Genomic DNA, 16,804 nt, shown 5'->3' on the forward strand with positions numbered 1-16,804 from the left:
TGTTGTTGTTGAGCAACATTGCCCACTTCCCAGTGGCGCTTTTGGTTAATTGGCGGGTGTTGCACGCACATTTGCCACCAGCATGGTGAGGCCGGTAGCAGGGCACCCAGCTAGGGAAATGGTGTAGCAGACCTATGTGTTTGCTCCTCGATTGTTGAGCAGCATGGACCCCGGATGTTGGATCCAACTTCTTTCTTTCGAGTGCTAAACAATTCTTGGAAGTTTAATAATCTTATTTGTGGATACCAATTTGTTTCTTCTGAATCAGAGAATGCAGGAGACTGCATGTAATCATAACACAGTACGGGTGAAATTAGCAGGGTGATTATCATCAGAACAATCACACACGCTAATCAGGTCAAGTTCACACTTAAAACTAAATGAACAATTCAACAGTACTTTGATCGGATCACCAAGAACTTGATTGGACAAGCTCAAAGGTGAGGTGGAAGGGCAAGTCCTGTAAACCACCAGCTCCTGAAATTTCGTTCTGGATAATTCCTTTGAGCTGAGAATGAATAGTAGTATGAACATAACACCGGGGATGGCTTAGGATACCTCTCTGGCGATGCGTCTTTCACTTGACAGGATTTGCTGAGTATCAGCAGTGGTAATCCTGTCAGACCCTCCTAAGCCATTGTGAGGCCATTCTTCTGAAAGTTCTGGCACATGTTCTAGCATATATGGCGAGCAGTTGCCAATTGACAAGGCCATACATAACAATACTGATTGGATGCTCGAATTTGTAATTAGGATCAAATCTGTAGATGCCATAAAGAGAATAGGACGTGCATATAGGTTCTCCCTGTAAGCAGCAAAAACAGAGCAGTAAGCAACATTTTCGTCACGTAGAGTGTATTTAAATTTTGTTATGTGTGCTGAACATTGCAAGATATTGCACAATACTTAAATGTGCCTTTTTGGGTAGGTACCACACCAGTTACAAAAATCAAAGCTATAAATTACCATGAATCTAATTATAGCACATAGCTTAATACTACAAAACACTCCTAGCAAGAAGAGTTGTAGCTTATTAGTCCAAAGATATCACTAACAAATTAACTTCTTGTTTGATGTAATTAAAATTGATGTTGATGGAAGATTTAGATGAAGAAATAAATTATTGGCAAACCGTCCTCGGAAACTTGTCTTGAGCTACATTCAAACTTTGATAAACTGAAGACAAGTTTCCTAGGACGGAGGGAATATGTTATAACTGCCAAATACAAAACAGAACGTCTATTGCACTCAAACTCGAATTTGTCTCATAATGGTTTTGCAATCTTGAAATTTATCTCATTGGACAACATTCTACAAGTCGTAAACTAATTAGCATGCAAATTCTGAAACAATATCTATAATAATTGTTTATAAACCAATCAGCATGTACATTCTGCAAGAAGGTCTGCATATCAGAACATCCTAGAATTGTATCATCCGACGCTGATTTCCGATCGACCGATTGATCAACATGGTGCGGCTCCTGGCCTTTAAATACTTGTATGAAATGCAAGAAAAATATTTGCAGGGACTTCTCTTTTCAGCCTATGAAATTATTGACAGAAGAAATGAAGATCATCACATAATACGAAATGAACCTGGCACATGCTATTATAAAATTAAGAGTTTAAATACTACGTAACTCATAATACCTCCTCTAAGTTGTTGTCTTCTTCAAACAAGCACAAAGGCATGAAATTTCATTCTTAAATGATTTTACAAGATCGAGAAGACACACGTTGAATCAATCATGAATTTGGACATATTCTCTCATCTCCTTATATATTTAACGTGCAACAGCATGCACACAGCAGGCAGTAGTCAGTGAGTAAGTTTTTTGCATTAATATTTTCAAAGCGGTAATTTTTGCCAAGACATAACAACATTTGGAAGTTCAACATAAGATATCCTAATTAGTTAGATTTTTTTCGAAATGGGGAGTAAAACCCCGGCTTCTGCATCATGATGATGCACACGGCCTTTTATTAAACATTAACGAGTACAAAATTATAACATCTCAGGCATCGCCTAGAGTTGATACACGAATCAACCAGCGAAATAAAACAAGAAAAGACAGACTACAATTCATAGTATCCGTCTATTGTGCCGCCAGCCAGCCTGGCACAAGATATCCTGAGCGACCATCTGGAGCCGTGTGCATCCAGTAGCCATAGCATCCCGCTGTCCCTCCGGTGACAGGAGAGCCCACAACTGGACCCAATGTACCACCATATGTATAACCTGCAAAAAGTTGAAAGAATTTTTTTTGTTAAAAATAATATCATTTCTCACCCTCCATATAGACCAACATAAGGCAGAAACCCCAATACGGATGAATGCCTTTGATTGTCTATCAACTCCATTTAGCCAATTACCAAACATATTCGTAATAGTGGTTGGAGGTGGGAGAGCGAAAGTAAAGTTAATCGTACGCCAAAGTATTCTAGCAAACGGGCAAGTGATGAACAGATGCTCAATAGTCTCCTGTTCACCACAAAAAACACACTTTGTGCAACCTTGCCATCTTCTTTTAGTTAAGTTGTCTTTAGTAAGTAAAACCTTATTACTCAAGAACCACATAAATATTTTTATCTTAAGGGGGATTTTAACTTTCCAAAGATATTTTCGTAAAAAGGGTGTATGGTCATTCATAAGATCCTCATACATAGATTTCACTGTAAACACACCATTTGTTGTCAACGTCCAGACAAACCGATCATTCTCATCCGATAAATTAAACCTCATAAGCTTTCGGCATAATTGTAACCATAAATTCCATTTGTTCCCCACCAACAGCCTTCTGAAACCGATATTCAGAGGTGTCTGAGATAACACTTGGGCTACCGTTACATTCTTGTGATGCACAATATTATATAAAGAAGGATATTGTTGGGCTAATGGTATTTTACCTAACCAGGTGTCTTCCCAAAAACGGGTATTTGCTCCATTACCTACCTCGAAAAAACCTCGACTCAAAAAATCGTCCTTAACCTTCATCAATCCCTTCCAAAAGGGAGAGTCTGTTGGTTTAGCTTGTACCTCAGATAAGGTCTTTTGTCTTAGATATTTATTTTGCAGCAACTCCTGCCACACTCCTTGTTCGTTAAGAAGTTTATAAAGCCATTTACTTAATAAACATCTATTTTTTAGTTCAAGGACCGCAATACCTAGACCCCCTTGATCTTTGGGTCGGCAGACGATATTCCACTTGGTAAGTCTATATTTTCTTTTGTTTTCCTCAGATTGCCAAAAAAATCTAGATCTATAAAAATCCAATCTTTTCCTGACCCCAACAGGTATCTCTAGAAAAGATAGCATGAACATAGGTAAGCTTGTTAAGACTGAATTGATTAAGACAAGTCTATCCCCATAGGACAATAGTTTGCCTTTCCAGCATCCCAATTTGCTTTCAAATCGGGTCTCCACTGGGTACCAATCAAAATTCCGAAGCTTTCTAAAATGTATAGGAATACCTAAGTATTTAAAAGGTAAGGATCCAGCCTCACATCCAAAAATCTGTTTATACAGTTCTACCTCATCATTTGCCTTACCAAAACAATAAATCTCACTCTTGTGGAAATTAATTTTGAGCCCTGATAATTCTTCAAAAAGACATAGAATTAGTTTCATATTCACCGCTTTCTGTGGGTCATGTTCCAAGAAAAAGATCGTATCATCAGCATATTGTAGAATAGAGATTCCCCCCTCAACAAGATGAGGAATAAGACCTCCTACTTGATCATCATTTTTTGCTCTCTCAATAATGATGGCAAGCATATCCACAACAATATTAAAAAGAATCGGAGACAGTGGATCGCCTTGTCTCAAACCTTTTTTTGTCTGGAAATAATGACCAATGTCATCATTTACCTTTACTCCAACACTTCCCCCTTGGATATATTGTTGGATCATCCTACACCATTCAGGCGCAAACCCCTTCATTCTCAAAGTCTGTTGTAAGAAAGGCCATTTCACTTTATCATAAGCCTTCTCAAAGTCAATCTTAAATAAAACCCCATCCATCTTCTTATTCTGTAACTCATGTATAGTTTCATGAAGAATGACCACCCCTTCTAAAATATTCCTTCCGGGCATAAATGCTGATTGTGTTGGTTTTATAACTCTTGGGGCAATTCCAGTTATGCGATTAGTACCTACCTTGGTAAAAATTTTAAAACACACATTCAGTAAACAAATTGGTCTATATTGTTGTATTTGCACCGCATCCTCTTTCTTTGGTAGTAATGTTATGACACCAAAATTCAGTTTGTACAAAGGCAATTCCCCAGTACTGAACTGATTAAATAGCGCCAACAAGTCATCCTTTATTACTACCCAAAATTTTTGATAGAACTCGGCCGGGAAACCATCCGGCCCCGGCGCTTTATTACGTTCCATTTGAAAAAGTGCGTCATGAACTTCCTCCTCAGAAAAAGGAGCTGTCAAGATCTCATTCTCAACAGTCGATATCTGGGGAATATCCTGCACCTCCTCCTCTATCAAAGAGATATTACTTGACACCGGTGCCCCAAATAACTTTTTATAAAATTCAGTAATGTAGACTTTCAAGTTGTCATCACCAACAATAGTTCCTTCCTGTTGTTCTAACTGAAAATTTTTCTTTCTTCTATGCTTCCCATTTGCAATCAAATGGAAGTATCGTGTATTACTCCCTCCTTCTTGTATATGTTTAACTTTCGCTCGTTGCGCCCATTTAGATTCTTCTTCCCTTCTTAATTTGTTAAGCTTTTCATTAGCATTTTTTAGTGTGTCTTTCTCCACATCCGACAGGATATTCGTTTCAGCTTTCACATCTAACTCATCAATAATACCAATTAACCTATCTTTTTCTTTCTTATATTGCCCACTTTGGTTCTTTGCCCAACCTTTAAGAAATTGTCTGACATGCCTTAATTTATTTAACCACACATCCATCGGATTCAAACCCACTAACACTGACTTCCATTCTTTTTCAATCATATCAAAGAAACCTTCTTGTCGCAACCAATGTAACTCGAAAGAAAACCTTGGCTTATTTCCTAAATGTGCTTTCACTCCTGAGTCAATAAGAATTGGCGTATGGTCAGAATCCGCCCTTGTCAATGCACGCACAGTGACTAAGGGGAATTTTTGTTCCCAAGAGATGGAAGCTAACACCCGATCTAGCTTCTCATACGTTGGTACCTCCCGACGACTTGCCCACGTAAACTGTCTCCCCGATAGAGCAATTTCACGTAAATTCAAATGTTCAATGATGGCATTAAACACAAAAGGCCACCGAGCTTTAAAATTATCATTATTTTTTTCTTCACGTTTTCTAATAATATTGAAATCACCACCTACCAACATAGGTAGCGTTTCATCCTCACATATTCTGACTAATTCTGCTAAAAATTCTGCTTTATGTGCGTCTTGGGCAGCCCCATAGACTGGCACAAGAATCCATTCAAATCCATCTCTTTTACACTTAATATGAAGCTTAACACAAAAATCTCCAGTACTCACTTTGAGCACTTCGAGTGTGTCAGAATTTATGCCTACCAAAATGCCTCCTGATCGACCATGAGGTGGTAAACAAAACCATGAAAAACTATATCCCGCCGCTAATTGATTTAAAAATGGAATAGAGAAATTAGATCTTCCAGTCTCCAATAAGGCTACAAAATCTAATTTGTGTTCCCTAATTGCCTCCTTTACAAACAAATGCTTAGCGGTATCTCCAAAACCACCTGGATTCCAATTCATGCCTTTTAGATTCTGCATCATGAAAATTGTTTTTTAATTCTTCTCCTAGTACTTTTCCGAATATTATTAATATCATAAGTTTTCCTTACTCTAGTCTTCTTTACCTTAACTACCGGGTTCAGATGTTCCAAATGATCGTCCAAATCCAGTGGGATGCAATCATCCTCAACCAAATCCTCACATAGGGTTGATACTTTAGACATGACAAGTGTCGAGGAATCTTCCTCCTTATTCACATACTCATCTACATTTTTTTGCAAAATGGTTAAAATTCGTTCTTCTTCAATTAACTTAATTCCCCTAATAGATTTCAGCACCTCACCTTCAGATTGTCCTAAAGAAATACCCAACCGTTCGGCCTTAAGAATAATCTCAGAATCAGGAATATTAATAATGGAAAAATTAGAAGGCATCGACTTACCTGCACAAGAAGGAACATCTCTCATCTGTGCATTCATCATCGCCTTCTCCAAGATAGGCATGTCAACACCAGGCCGGCCATCCAGTCTGGTACTAGACCTCGCACTCAATGAAGATTTTGGAATACCGCCAAAAGCAATCACTTCCTCCATAGTAGGCCGAACAGCTGTATTTCCTGATGAGTCAATAGATAATGGCGATGAGGCAACCCCCACCGAAACCTGAGCACCCTTGTTAGAAAACTCCCTTCCATTAGATAACTTGGCTTTATTTTTGATCACACCATCCGACATACTGACAGAATTAAGTATCTTTGGCTCCACCTCCACACCTGCAACCTCACCATTCTTCTCCACAGCCAATCCAGCTACCACCCCAGGAATCTTGGCAGCCATTGGACAAAGAAAGTCTTCACATGGCGCATGCACAGCTGATAGGCCAGTGCCAATCTTCTGTGGCCTGGATTGCGTCGGTACATACGCTGAACTGGCCTTCCTCTGCACAGAAGATCCAGCGCCCAGCCGGGGACAACCTCTCTGCATGCGGCTTCAGTCCTGGCGAAAGTCGGCCAGCCTGCAGCTTGTCGTTGGCTGCTTGCTGCGCCAGGCTGGCTTCTGGCAGCTGCTGTCCAATGACAGCCCGCCGCCCAGCGCTGACCTTGCTGAGACCCGCCGATCCCGAGGTGGAGCCTCTGTGAAGGAAATCTGCATGCGATACCACGTCCATATTGTCATTTAGTGTACTAAAATGAATATGAGATATAGGAGAGAAAACAAAGTCATTTTGGTCCAAATTTTTTGCATCATGGAGGTTACCTGGAGAGGCTAGTTTTGTATCCATTGATCCAAATTGAATAGCCTCTAGAGAAGCACATTGCTCTTGCATACCATCCACCCCATTATGATTACTCGAACCATCATGATCATTATTTTTGGATCCCTCAGCCAAGTCATTATCTTTGTTAGTCATATCTATATCATGATCATTTCCCCTCTTCCCTTCTCCCTGGTTTGCTCCATTATCACCATCAAAATCAGCTACAGCATCTACCATATTGACTTCTTGCAACTTTTCCTCAACTTCTACCTCAAAACGTAATTTATAAAATCCCCTCCTGATAAACATATCACTATCTTCTGGAATAAGTCTATGATCTAGACAGCCAATCTTGGTCCGGAGCACTTTATTTTTTCGCGTATAAGCCATATCCACCTCCAATGTCTTCCCAAATAAAGTTCCAACTCCCCATAAGGCAAGGTAATCTGATCTAACATCCGATGGCAAACCAGACACCCATACCCAAACCTCCTGAAGCCTATAAAGAGGCTCTTCCACAGAAGACCAGGCATCAAATGTCAAGCGAGACTCCTTGTCTGTACAGATATATGTGCCAAAGTTCTTCAGTCTCTGTACCTCTAATTTACTAGGAAGTTTGACTCTGTAAATATTCTCCTTGAGGTGAAAAACCTCCCAAATAAATTTCTCTGATGGTACAATCTTCTTGAGCTGCTCTATAATCTCAGGTATAGTCAGGATATCTCCCTCAACTGTCACCTTCGCCAGTTTGGGATTTTCTGCCTTTGGTTTAAACACACCACATGCAAGCTCGAAAAACATCAAAGCCTCATTAGCATAACCATGTAGAATAGCTGTTGGTTTTGGTGCATTGAGCAAATGACAAGCAGAAGTGACATGATGGACAGACTCGCAAATATCACAGTATGGTGTGGGATAGTCATCAATATAGTGTCCAGGTTTCTTACACCGAAAACAACCAGCTTTATCTTCCTTTTTCTTCTTCGAAGCTCCCTGAACTTCGTTCTCCTTGTCTGTTGCTATCATCTCAGAACCCTCTGGCCCTCCTTCTCGCTGCACATCCGTGGGCTTTGATACCGCATCCGGCACCTCCCCACACTGACCATCTACCGAAACCTGTACTGGATCCTGCCCTGCACTAACCACGGAGACAGGCACCACAGGTATCTCGGTTGCCTTAGTCGCCGCTGTAACTGGCGCCACCACTGCCTGTACCGTTTGCTGTAGAAGCTCAGCGTCAATGCCGCTTCGCCTAGCACCCTCCACTTCCTGTCCCCTGTTCCGATTGACAAAAGACCCACCTCGGCCTGAATTCCATCGCTGATAGTTTCCACCATATCCATTATTGTTGCTTACAAAGTTTCCTCCCCTCTGATCTGCACCATTGCCACCTGCCCAATTTCCATTGAAATCAGACCCAGCTGACGTACTGGATTCACCTTGAACGAAATTCCTACCTCCACCAGCTCCTCCAAAGTTGTTCTGGTACCCTCGGCCAGTACCATACCCATAGTTTCCACGTCCAGGGCCTTGGTGACGACCCCGCTGAGCAAAGCCGCCGCGAGGGTTACCAAAACCACCGCGAGCAGCACCGTATCCACCTCTGTCAACGCCGTAGCCACCATGTCCACCAGCCCTGTCACCGCCATTGCCATGGCCACCACGGCCACCCCCATTGGCGAAGTCTCCGCGGCGGCCGCCAGTGCCAAAGTCACCGCGGCCACCCCCGAAGCCTCCTCTACCGCGGTTAAAAGCACCGCGGCCAGGATTAAAACCGCCCCGGCCACCATCTCCATTCATGACGACCTCGACTCGGCGTCGTGGGACAACCGGAGCCGCCGCCGCGCACTTCTTCCAGGCTAGCCCTAAGATTCTACGAAACGCAAAACCCGCGGTATTGGTTCCGACTTTGGCTATCCTTGGATCCCGCAAATCTTCCGACAGATCACCAGACCTTCCTTTTCGAGGTTGGATTGGGCCGAAGGAACCAGCAGTGTTGTTGACCAAAGCCCGCAACCCGGCTTGGCCCGCATCACTAATTTTTAAATTTTGCATCATCGCCAGATCTCGGAGGTTGTCGTCGAACGCCGGCGACCAACGTCGCCGACGAACTACTGTCCAACCATCCTGACTTTCATCCAGAAAAACCGAAGGCTCAAGAATTGGATTCTTGATAACATCTGATTTCTTCTGATTGCCCAAAGGCATCGAGGAAGTCGTTTTCATACCTTTGCAATTAGAGAAAAAGAGTGCCGATCGAGTTGCCATGCGCTGCTCATCTCTTCTCCGAAGCCGCTTCCTCTGTCTCCTATTCAGGTCAGACGGCGCCTCGACGAGATCCGTACCCTGTACCGGCACCGGAGTGCGGCAGAGATAGGTAGCAGACCTGCCTGACCCTGCAGGCGACCCATCATCTCCCCCTTCTTCTTCTATCCCCTCATCGAGGTCAGAGTCCTCCGCATCGTCCACCTGTAACGCCCAAAAACGGCTCCCGGTGAAACTCCCCGGTGAGACCTGAACCGTCAATGGTGTCCATGGTGGAGACGGCGAGAGGACAGCCTTCGCCGGCGACGTTTGAGAGGCGAGATCTCCGCCGGCAGCGAGATCGCCCCCGACGTCACCAGACAGGACCCCAACGGTCATATTCTATGAGGATAGAATGTATTTGCAACAATACTGGGATCCCTAGTGTTGCCTCCTAATTAGTTAGATGTGTAGATTTATATTAGAGCAGTTCAAATAATTAACACTCTTATCTTCAGTAGTAGATTGGTTATACTGGATACTCTTTTCAGGAGGCCAGAAATATAAGCACGGCACTGCACCCTGAATAAACAAAGAATAACCCAAGTTCTCTAGATTCTTCATATAATTTATATTTTTGAATCTTAGAGCCTCTAGGTATACACGACAGAGAACAACCTAAGATCCCTGCCCTTTTTCAGACCCTTACCCAACCAAGGACCTTAATAATACAGGATCCTTAGTGAGGATATTAGTCAAATTATGAACTCAGTAAAGCCATCTCATGGACAAGATTCCGCATTAAAGAATAAGGTGTTGGACTCTTCATCCTGCACCTAAATCAGGATACGTCTGCTGACAGCTTCATGTTTGAGGCTACGGTATGGATTACTAAAGTTTTTCTGGTGTACAGATTAAAGGATTCAGTGACACTTTTTAAATATATAGTCTCACGAAAATTCTTTCAAAATCATGACTGACTTGAGGTTTCAATATGCCATGTATGCACTTCAATTTAGCATAAATGAAAGGGCGGTAATCCTGCATGCTTACATATTCTACTATATTTTCATAATATATATGCTATCGCAAACAAGGATTTTCTCCACTGAAAAACAGCTTAAAACTAAACCCATTCTGCATAATTACTAAGTAGCACAGATAGCTCATTCAGTGCACAAAATAGTTAATGCACTTGCTTACCTGGTGACAATGTGAGGAAGTGATAATTAACACAGATCTAGAAGGTCAGGAACGTATACCTACAGATTTATTTACTTGGCTTTCCAAAAATTATAACTCCAATGTACCTAGGTACAAACTCAAGGTGCAAAGCAGGTCTGCAGAAAGAAAAAAACTTGAGTAAGTTGGAAGACCCATTGCACATACAAATTAATAACGATTGTAACCAATGAACAGCCGTAAACACCACAAAAATAACTGAGCCAATATGCATCATATCTCTTCTATGTTAGAAGTATAATACGTAGAGATATTGGAGTATTCTAGAGTTAGAGATATAGTCGGTTTAAACTTAGCACAATTTGTCTTGTACTCCAAGAACCTCCCTTTGTACTCCTATATAAACCCCTCACCAGGGTCCAGATCAATACAATACAAGAATTAGGGTTCTATATTTTCTACATGGTATCAGAGCGGTTAGCCTCACGGCGCCGATCCTAGGTTCTCCCACCACTTCCGCATCGCGCTGCCCCCAGGGAGATCTCTCCTCGGGGGCGCGGCACCCGGTCATGATCAATGATCGGATCGGTTCTTTAGACTAGATTAGATTCAATTTTCGAATTTCCTAGTTCTTAGATTAGATCCGATTAGCCACAAAATAAAAATCCCTAAACTTTAGATTCAATACCCTCAAACCCGGAGGCGCGGATGGGCTCAGCTCAAGGAAATCTAGCATCGCGTGTGGCGCTATGATCGCCCTTGGGCGATGTCGCGTGCGCAAGGACTTCAGCATAGCCACTGATCGCATGATCGGAAGATACGGCGCTGGCCGGCCAGCACACCACGTGCGTGGCCAACACGCACTGCCAAGGTGAGTCTCCCAGGCAGTCAAGCATCAAGCCCGGCGAGCGACGCCACGCTTCTGCAGGCCAGCGTACACGCGTGTCTACGTCGCGTACCATCTGCACCGACACCATCGACCGGGACGACACCAACACCACCGATCTGCACTGCACCGATCTGAACAACTACATCAAGCCGTACAACTACACCAAGATCTACGTCGAGTTCTACATCGCCAACTACATCGCCAAGGTCTACATAAACATAGTCTCCGCCGACATCCTCGTCAACACTGCCATCGCCGCCTACGACACAAAAACCCCGCCGCCGCCGCTGCCGCCGCCGCGCTACGACAAAACCCGCCGCCGCCGCAGAACCGCTGCCGCCGCCACGCTATGACAAAACCCGCCGCCGCCGCAGATCCGCTGCCGCCGCCGCGCTACAACAAAACCCGCCGCCGCCGCAGAACCGCTGCCGCCGCCGCGCTATGACAAAAACCCGCCGCCGCCGCAGAACTGCCGCCGCCGCGCAAAACCTAAAACCCTACGACCAAAAACGCGCAACGGCTACACCACATATGACGACTACGTCATCGACCATACCTCGACCACGGCTACACCATGCTCGGCTACCTCGACATCAACAAAACGTCAACGGCAACTCAAGAACTCCAGTCAACAGCGTCCGCGTCGTCACTTGCGCCCACGACACTCCCGCTGTGACTGCGGGAGGGAAGAGAAGGAACCAGAATGGAACGCCGGTGATGACAAGGAGGAGAAGCGACGGGAGCACATGACTTCTCTAGTCGCTAACGTTCGTTTCACTCCCGCTACGACTGAGGGGGAATGTTAGAAGTATAATACGTAGAGATATTGGAGTATTCTAGAGTTAGAGATATAGTCGGTTTAAACTTAGCACAACTTGTCTTGTACTCCAAGAATCTCCCTTTGTACTCCTATATAAACCCCTCACCAGGGTCCAGATCAATACAATACAAGAATTAGGGTTCTATATTTTCTACATTCTAGTCTGATCACAGTTGTCAAACATAAATATTTTGATACCAAAGTTTTGAAAGAGAACACTAACCTCTAGTATCAGGCTGTGGAGACAGAATTCATAGACAAACTTTCCACCTGTTACAAACACAAACTGGGCTTACCACAAACTCAATCTATCAATAACACCTGGTAAGTAGGGAGATGCGGGAATTATGAGAAGCGGAAGAAGCCAGGAAAGAAATCTAATTAACTCATTGTTGTTCCAACCACATACATACAGGTTAAATTCATACAAGCAACCCATGGTACAATCTATGGCATACATACATGTTAAATCCTATCGAATTTCCCAAGCAATCAAACAAACATGTACATTACATGATGGAGTAGTAGAAGTATCAAAACCATCCAATGAACTTATGTAGACCTACTTATAGCTACGATTGCTTTATAGCTACGATTGCTATGTGTGCAATGGTTTCTTCTGAAAAGCGGACAAAATCTGCATAATCTTCAATGTAGGCCAAGAAAAATCACCAGCGGGTTGTTGCTCACGGCTGCAAGTGAATTTGTGCTATTATACCTGAACAATACAACCTTCGAGGCCAATGCCCTCCAATAACTGATGGAATCTGAGGCTGTCGACAAGATGGTCCTCTGCCTCAACGATGCGCGCAAGGACACCCCAATGATCGAAGAGTGCACCAAGATTCCCAGGTCACCTGCTCAACATAACCCTTAGCTATCATGTAATTATCTATAGGCAGCGCCACACTTTGGTGCATTCAGTCGCTACAAAATGCCAAGTTGATTGCAGAACCTGTCAATGGTGTTAATTTCCCAAATTTGTAAGGCTGGAAAGAAGGGTTTCATCTCCAAATGCAGACTGGCTAACACATCATATCAGAGTAAGGCATTGTCCTCATTTGGATTCTCTAACTTTAGATGGTGACAGCATACGAGTACCGTGAGATATAGTTAATTTACCAATTTATCAATTGATGACGAATTCAAGCGGCTAGCACTTTCATTTGCCTTTGTAATGTCCAATCTCATAGAAGCAGATTTTAGATTACCGGTTAAGTTGGGAAGGGGGCTCATCCCGACACTCTAACGGATTACTTTGGCGGCCAAGGCATCAGCCGGCAGCGGCCAGGCCACCTTGGATGTGCAGGTGCACGTGGTACACATCTACTTGAAGTGGGGGCGGCTGTAAGATCAAAAAACGAAAAGAACATCATGAGCAGATCCACAAGACAACTTACAGAAGCACTCAAAAACAATAAATTGTTTATGAGATGACGAATAGCCCTGTGAAAAAAGCAACCTTTGTATCAATCCATTTCAGCTGGTTCTCATCCTTCTTCCGTTTCAGTCCCGGCATCGAGTCAATGGCTTCCAAAAATCAGAGACGGACATGAGTAAGGACTCAATTAAGTTACCACGAAAGAGAATGAGAAGAATCGAGTACTGAATTCAGAAGCCAAATCTGCAACAAAGAAGAACTCACCACATCGATTATCCCACTCTCTAGTGGCCATGGACCTCACGGCTGGGGGGTCCTCTCCCTCCCTGCAAGTGGCTGATGCTGCCTCCACCACACGTTCTACTCCTCCAGATCGCGTCGCCCAGGTGAAAAACGACGAACCTAGGCGGGAGTACACCGGTGTCGGGGCTGCAACGAGCTAATGCGGGGATAACCTGGCCGCCAGAGGAAGGCGCATCGGGGCTGCGTAGGGGCGAGATATGTCGACCTCGGGACTGCGACGGCGGCAGTAGTCCTTCTCCTGGGCTCATAAGCTCCCCTCCTCGGTTCCGTATAGGCACGCCCTCATCCGCGAGACGCGAAAGGAAGAAACAAGAGTGAGAGCCCCTGCTCCCGCTGCCGATTGAGGCCCAATGCGCCTTCCTCTGGCGAGGCTTCACCGCCGAGCAGGAGCCTGTTCATTTGGACGAGAAGAAGAAAATAGGAGACGGGATTGGAAGAGACGAGGAGGAGACGTGCTTTGGTAGGAAGAGGAGATGGGACGTGGGCGCGGGGCTCGATGTAGTGGGAAGATGCCATAAAGTTTTCCCCAACTAATAAGTTTCATTCTCGAGTTAAATTCATCCCTAGTCATGAAACTTGTTGCCCAAAATCAGTTTGGTCATTGTACAACCAGAATACGAATTTACAGTCACTGAATACGCATGGGAGATTCACACACGGTCACCGCTTGCGACGTTGCATCGTATTTGCTGACGTGGCGCTGAGTGGGACCCCCTACCAGGTAACTTCACAGCGAGATAAGAATAGCATGCTAGAGGAGGTCGTTTTTGCAAACTGCCATCCCCTTCCCTGGCTCTCTCAAGCGATTCCCTCCTCGCGATGCGCCCGAGCCGCCGACTTCTGCCGCCCCGTCTGTTGCCGGCCGTCCCCGGCGCTGCCGCTCTCCGGCGAGGCTCCGCCTCAACCTCCTCCGGCCCCCCTTCTTCTCGACGCTGCCCTGCACCTGCTTGAGCCCCCACGGCAAACCCTAGCCCTGTCTGGTCCAACAGGATATGCAAGACGAGCAGTGCGCATCAGGTGATAAATAGCATGCAGGATTCAGTTCTTGTTTCAGCATACACGTGCATCAAGCAGGTTACCAAATGATAGATGTTTCAGCTCTTCTAAAAAGTCTGAAACTCATTTAAACAGATTGAAGCTTCAGCTTCTGCAAGTCGATCTAAAATGTTCAGTGGAGTGAGATGATCTCACTAATAAAATGCTCGAAACTTCATGTTATCTGCAGTAAACAGTCTAAAGATTTGTGTTGCATCTGCAATTCGATCTTGAGCATTGCTGAGATTTTCTTGATGGTTTCATATCTGACAAGTGAAAAAGATAGTTTCGAAATGAATAAAATTTTTACAGAATGGAAATAATGTGTGAATAAGTTTGGAAATGTAGAATATACTATGAACAAGAAGTATTTGTACTATGAAGATACAAAATGGCTCATATAATGGTCTTAAACAATACGCCACAAAACGCTGCTGGATACTAGAAGATATAATGCTTCACCGCAAAAAGATGATATACTATTCTGAGATACTATATCATTTGAATTGAGCCAAAACTGTGAGGTACTTAAAATAATATTAATAACAACGTCTCAGATATAATCACAAATGCAATAGAATCTCTACAGTAGAACTTCTACTGCAGTATAAGATCAAACCAAGCAAATCAATCTCAGCTTCTTGATTAGAACCAAGCTAAAATAGCATGAACAAGCACGAGTAAGAATTCTTGGTACCACTTAACGAGTAATCTCCATGGTTTCAAGAACAAGCTTAATTAGGAAGCTACTGAGCTAAATTAGAAAGGTGTAATCTCCATGGTTTCAAAAAAATTTATTACAAGATGACATCGTGAGGATACACGAAATCATCTAACTCCAGAGTTCTATATGGTCACAGTAACAAAGTTCAGATAAAGACCGCTAATACATCTGTAGAAAATAGCATATGGTTATGTGATTAGCATAGCTTCTTAGAATGTCACAGATGTCAATAGCTGATTGTTCGGTGGTCTGTATTGGCCTGCTCGTTGACATAGAATGTACTTCTGTGCATTGATTGGCTGCTTTGCTTTTGGGCTACTTGGTGATGTATTTTAAATTTTCAGAAAAACACATGTTATTTAAGGCAATCTCTATGGTCATGGTACAAACAGTTATGTTTGTTAAACATAATCTCTCTTGCAGACCGTGTTATACTCCAATAAATGGCATCTTGTTTTCTAACTTATATAACATGATTTTTAGCGGATCCAGGGGCATTAGCAGAGGTTTCTACAATTAGTCATGTCATCAATTTGGCAACAGGATGAAGAAATGGATGCGTCAGCAGCAGCAGCCAAGAAAACAACTAATTTGCTATGTGTTGATATGTGTTCAAAAGCATTAGGAGTATGGTTACTGCCCTTTGACCAATGCACTAAACTGTAGTGCTGTTAATCTGTTATAAGAAACAACACAGGAGCATCTGGCACGGCATTACCTCAAACAGCCGTTATGCATCCAGTACCGGAAGCGGAAGGACGGCTACCACGAGCATAAAGTGGTTGGGGGAGTCGTCGGTGTGGGTACCGAGTACGATCTCGTGGGAGCGGGTGGCGGCCAGGGACTCCGACGGAAGCCACTGGATGGTGAGCGAGAGCAACTCCAGTGGGTGGAGTTGACGAGGTTGTAGAGCACCTGCGAGTTCTCCTTCCATTTGAGGTTGAGGCAGAGCCTCGCCGGAGAGCGGCGGCGCCTGGGACGGCCGGCATCGGCCGGGGCGGCAGCAGTCAGCAGCTCAGGCCAAAAGTTTTGCAAAAACGCCCGCCTCTAGCTGGGTATTCTTATCTCCCTGCTATGTTACCTGACTGTGGGTCCCACTCAGCGCCATGTCAACAAATACTACTCTACGTCGAGAGCGGTGACCGTGTGTGAAGCTCCAATGCATATTCAGTGACCGTAAATTTATATTTCTGTTGTACGATGACCAAACTGATTTTGCTCAACAAGTTCCATGACTAGTGATGG

The 16,804-nt window shown here is 43.9% G+C and overlaps 1 protein-coding gene and 1 long non-coding RNA gene across 3 annotated transcripts; both read right to left on the minus strand.

Annotated features, from left to right (window-relative positions):
* Positions 1–1,928: 1,928 nt before the first annotated feature.
* Positions 1,929–14,272, minus strand: LOC127300620 (uncharacterized). 2 transcript variants are annotated; one of them, XR_011745249.1, is made up of 6 exons: positions 13,762–14,272; positions 13,579–13,646; positions 12,835–13,461; positions 12,340–12,386; positions 10,488–10,565; positions 1,929–2,241 (listed from the first exon to the last, which is right to left on the minus strand). XR_011745249.1 is itself a non-coding variant. In XM_051330760.2 (6 exons), exon 6 carries the CDS (start codon positions 9,622–9,624, stop codon positions 6,577–6,579), a length of 3,048 nt encoding a protein of 1,015 aa, XP_051186720.1. In that variant the 5' UTR covers positions 9,625–10,565; positions 12,340–12,386; positions 12,835–12,973; positions 13,328–13,461; positions 13,579–13,646; positions 13,762–14,272; the 3' UTR covers positions 1,929–6,576. The 2 variants fall into 2 exon arrangements, 1 of the variants encoding a protein (XP_051186720.1); XM_051330760.2 differs by having other exon boundaries at positions 1,929–10,565; positions 12,835–12,973; positions 13,328–13,461.
* An 84-nt stretch (positions 14,273–14,356) lies between these two features.
* Positions 14,357–16,580, minus strand: LOC127300621 (uncharacterized). Its single transcript, XR_007851424.2, has 2 exons — positions 16,278–16,580; positions 14,357–15,101 (listed from the first exon to the last, which is right to left on the minus strand). It is a non-coding gene; the product is annotated as an uncharacterized lncRNA (long non-coding RNA).
* Between the last annotated feature and the right edge of the window lie 224 nt (positions 16,581–16,804).

Source organism: Lolium perenne, chromosome 5 (genome assembly GCF_019359855.2).
Source record: "Lolium perenne isolate Kyuss_39 chromosome 5, Kyuss_2.0, whole genome shotgun sequence".
NCBI classification, from domain to species: domain Eukaryota; kingdom Viridiplantae; phylum Streptophyta; class Magnoliopsida; order Poales; family Poaceae; genus Lolium; species Lolium perenne.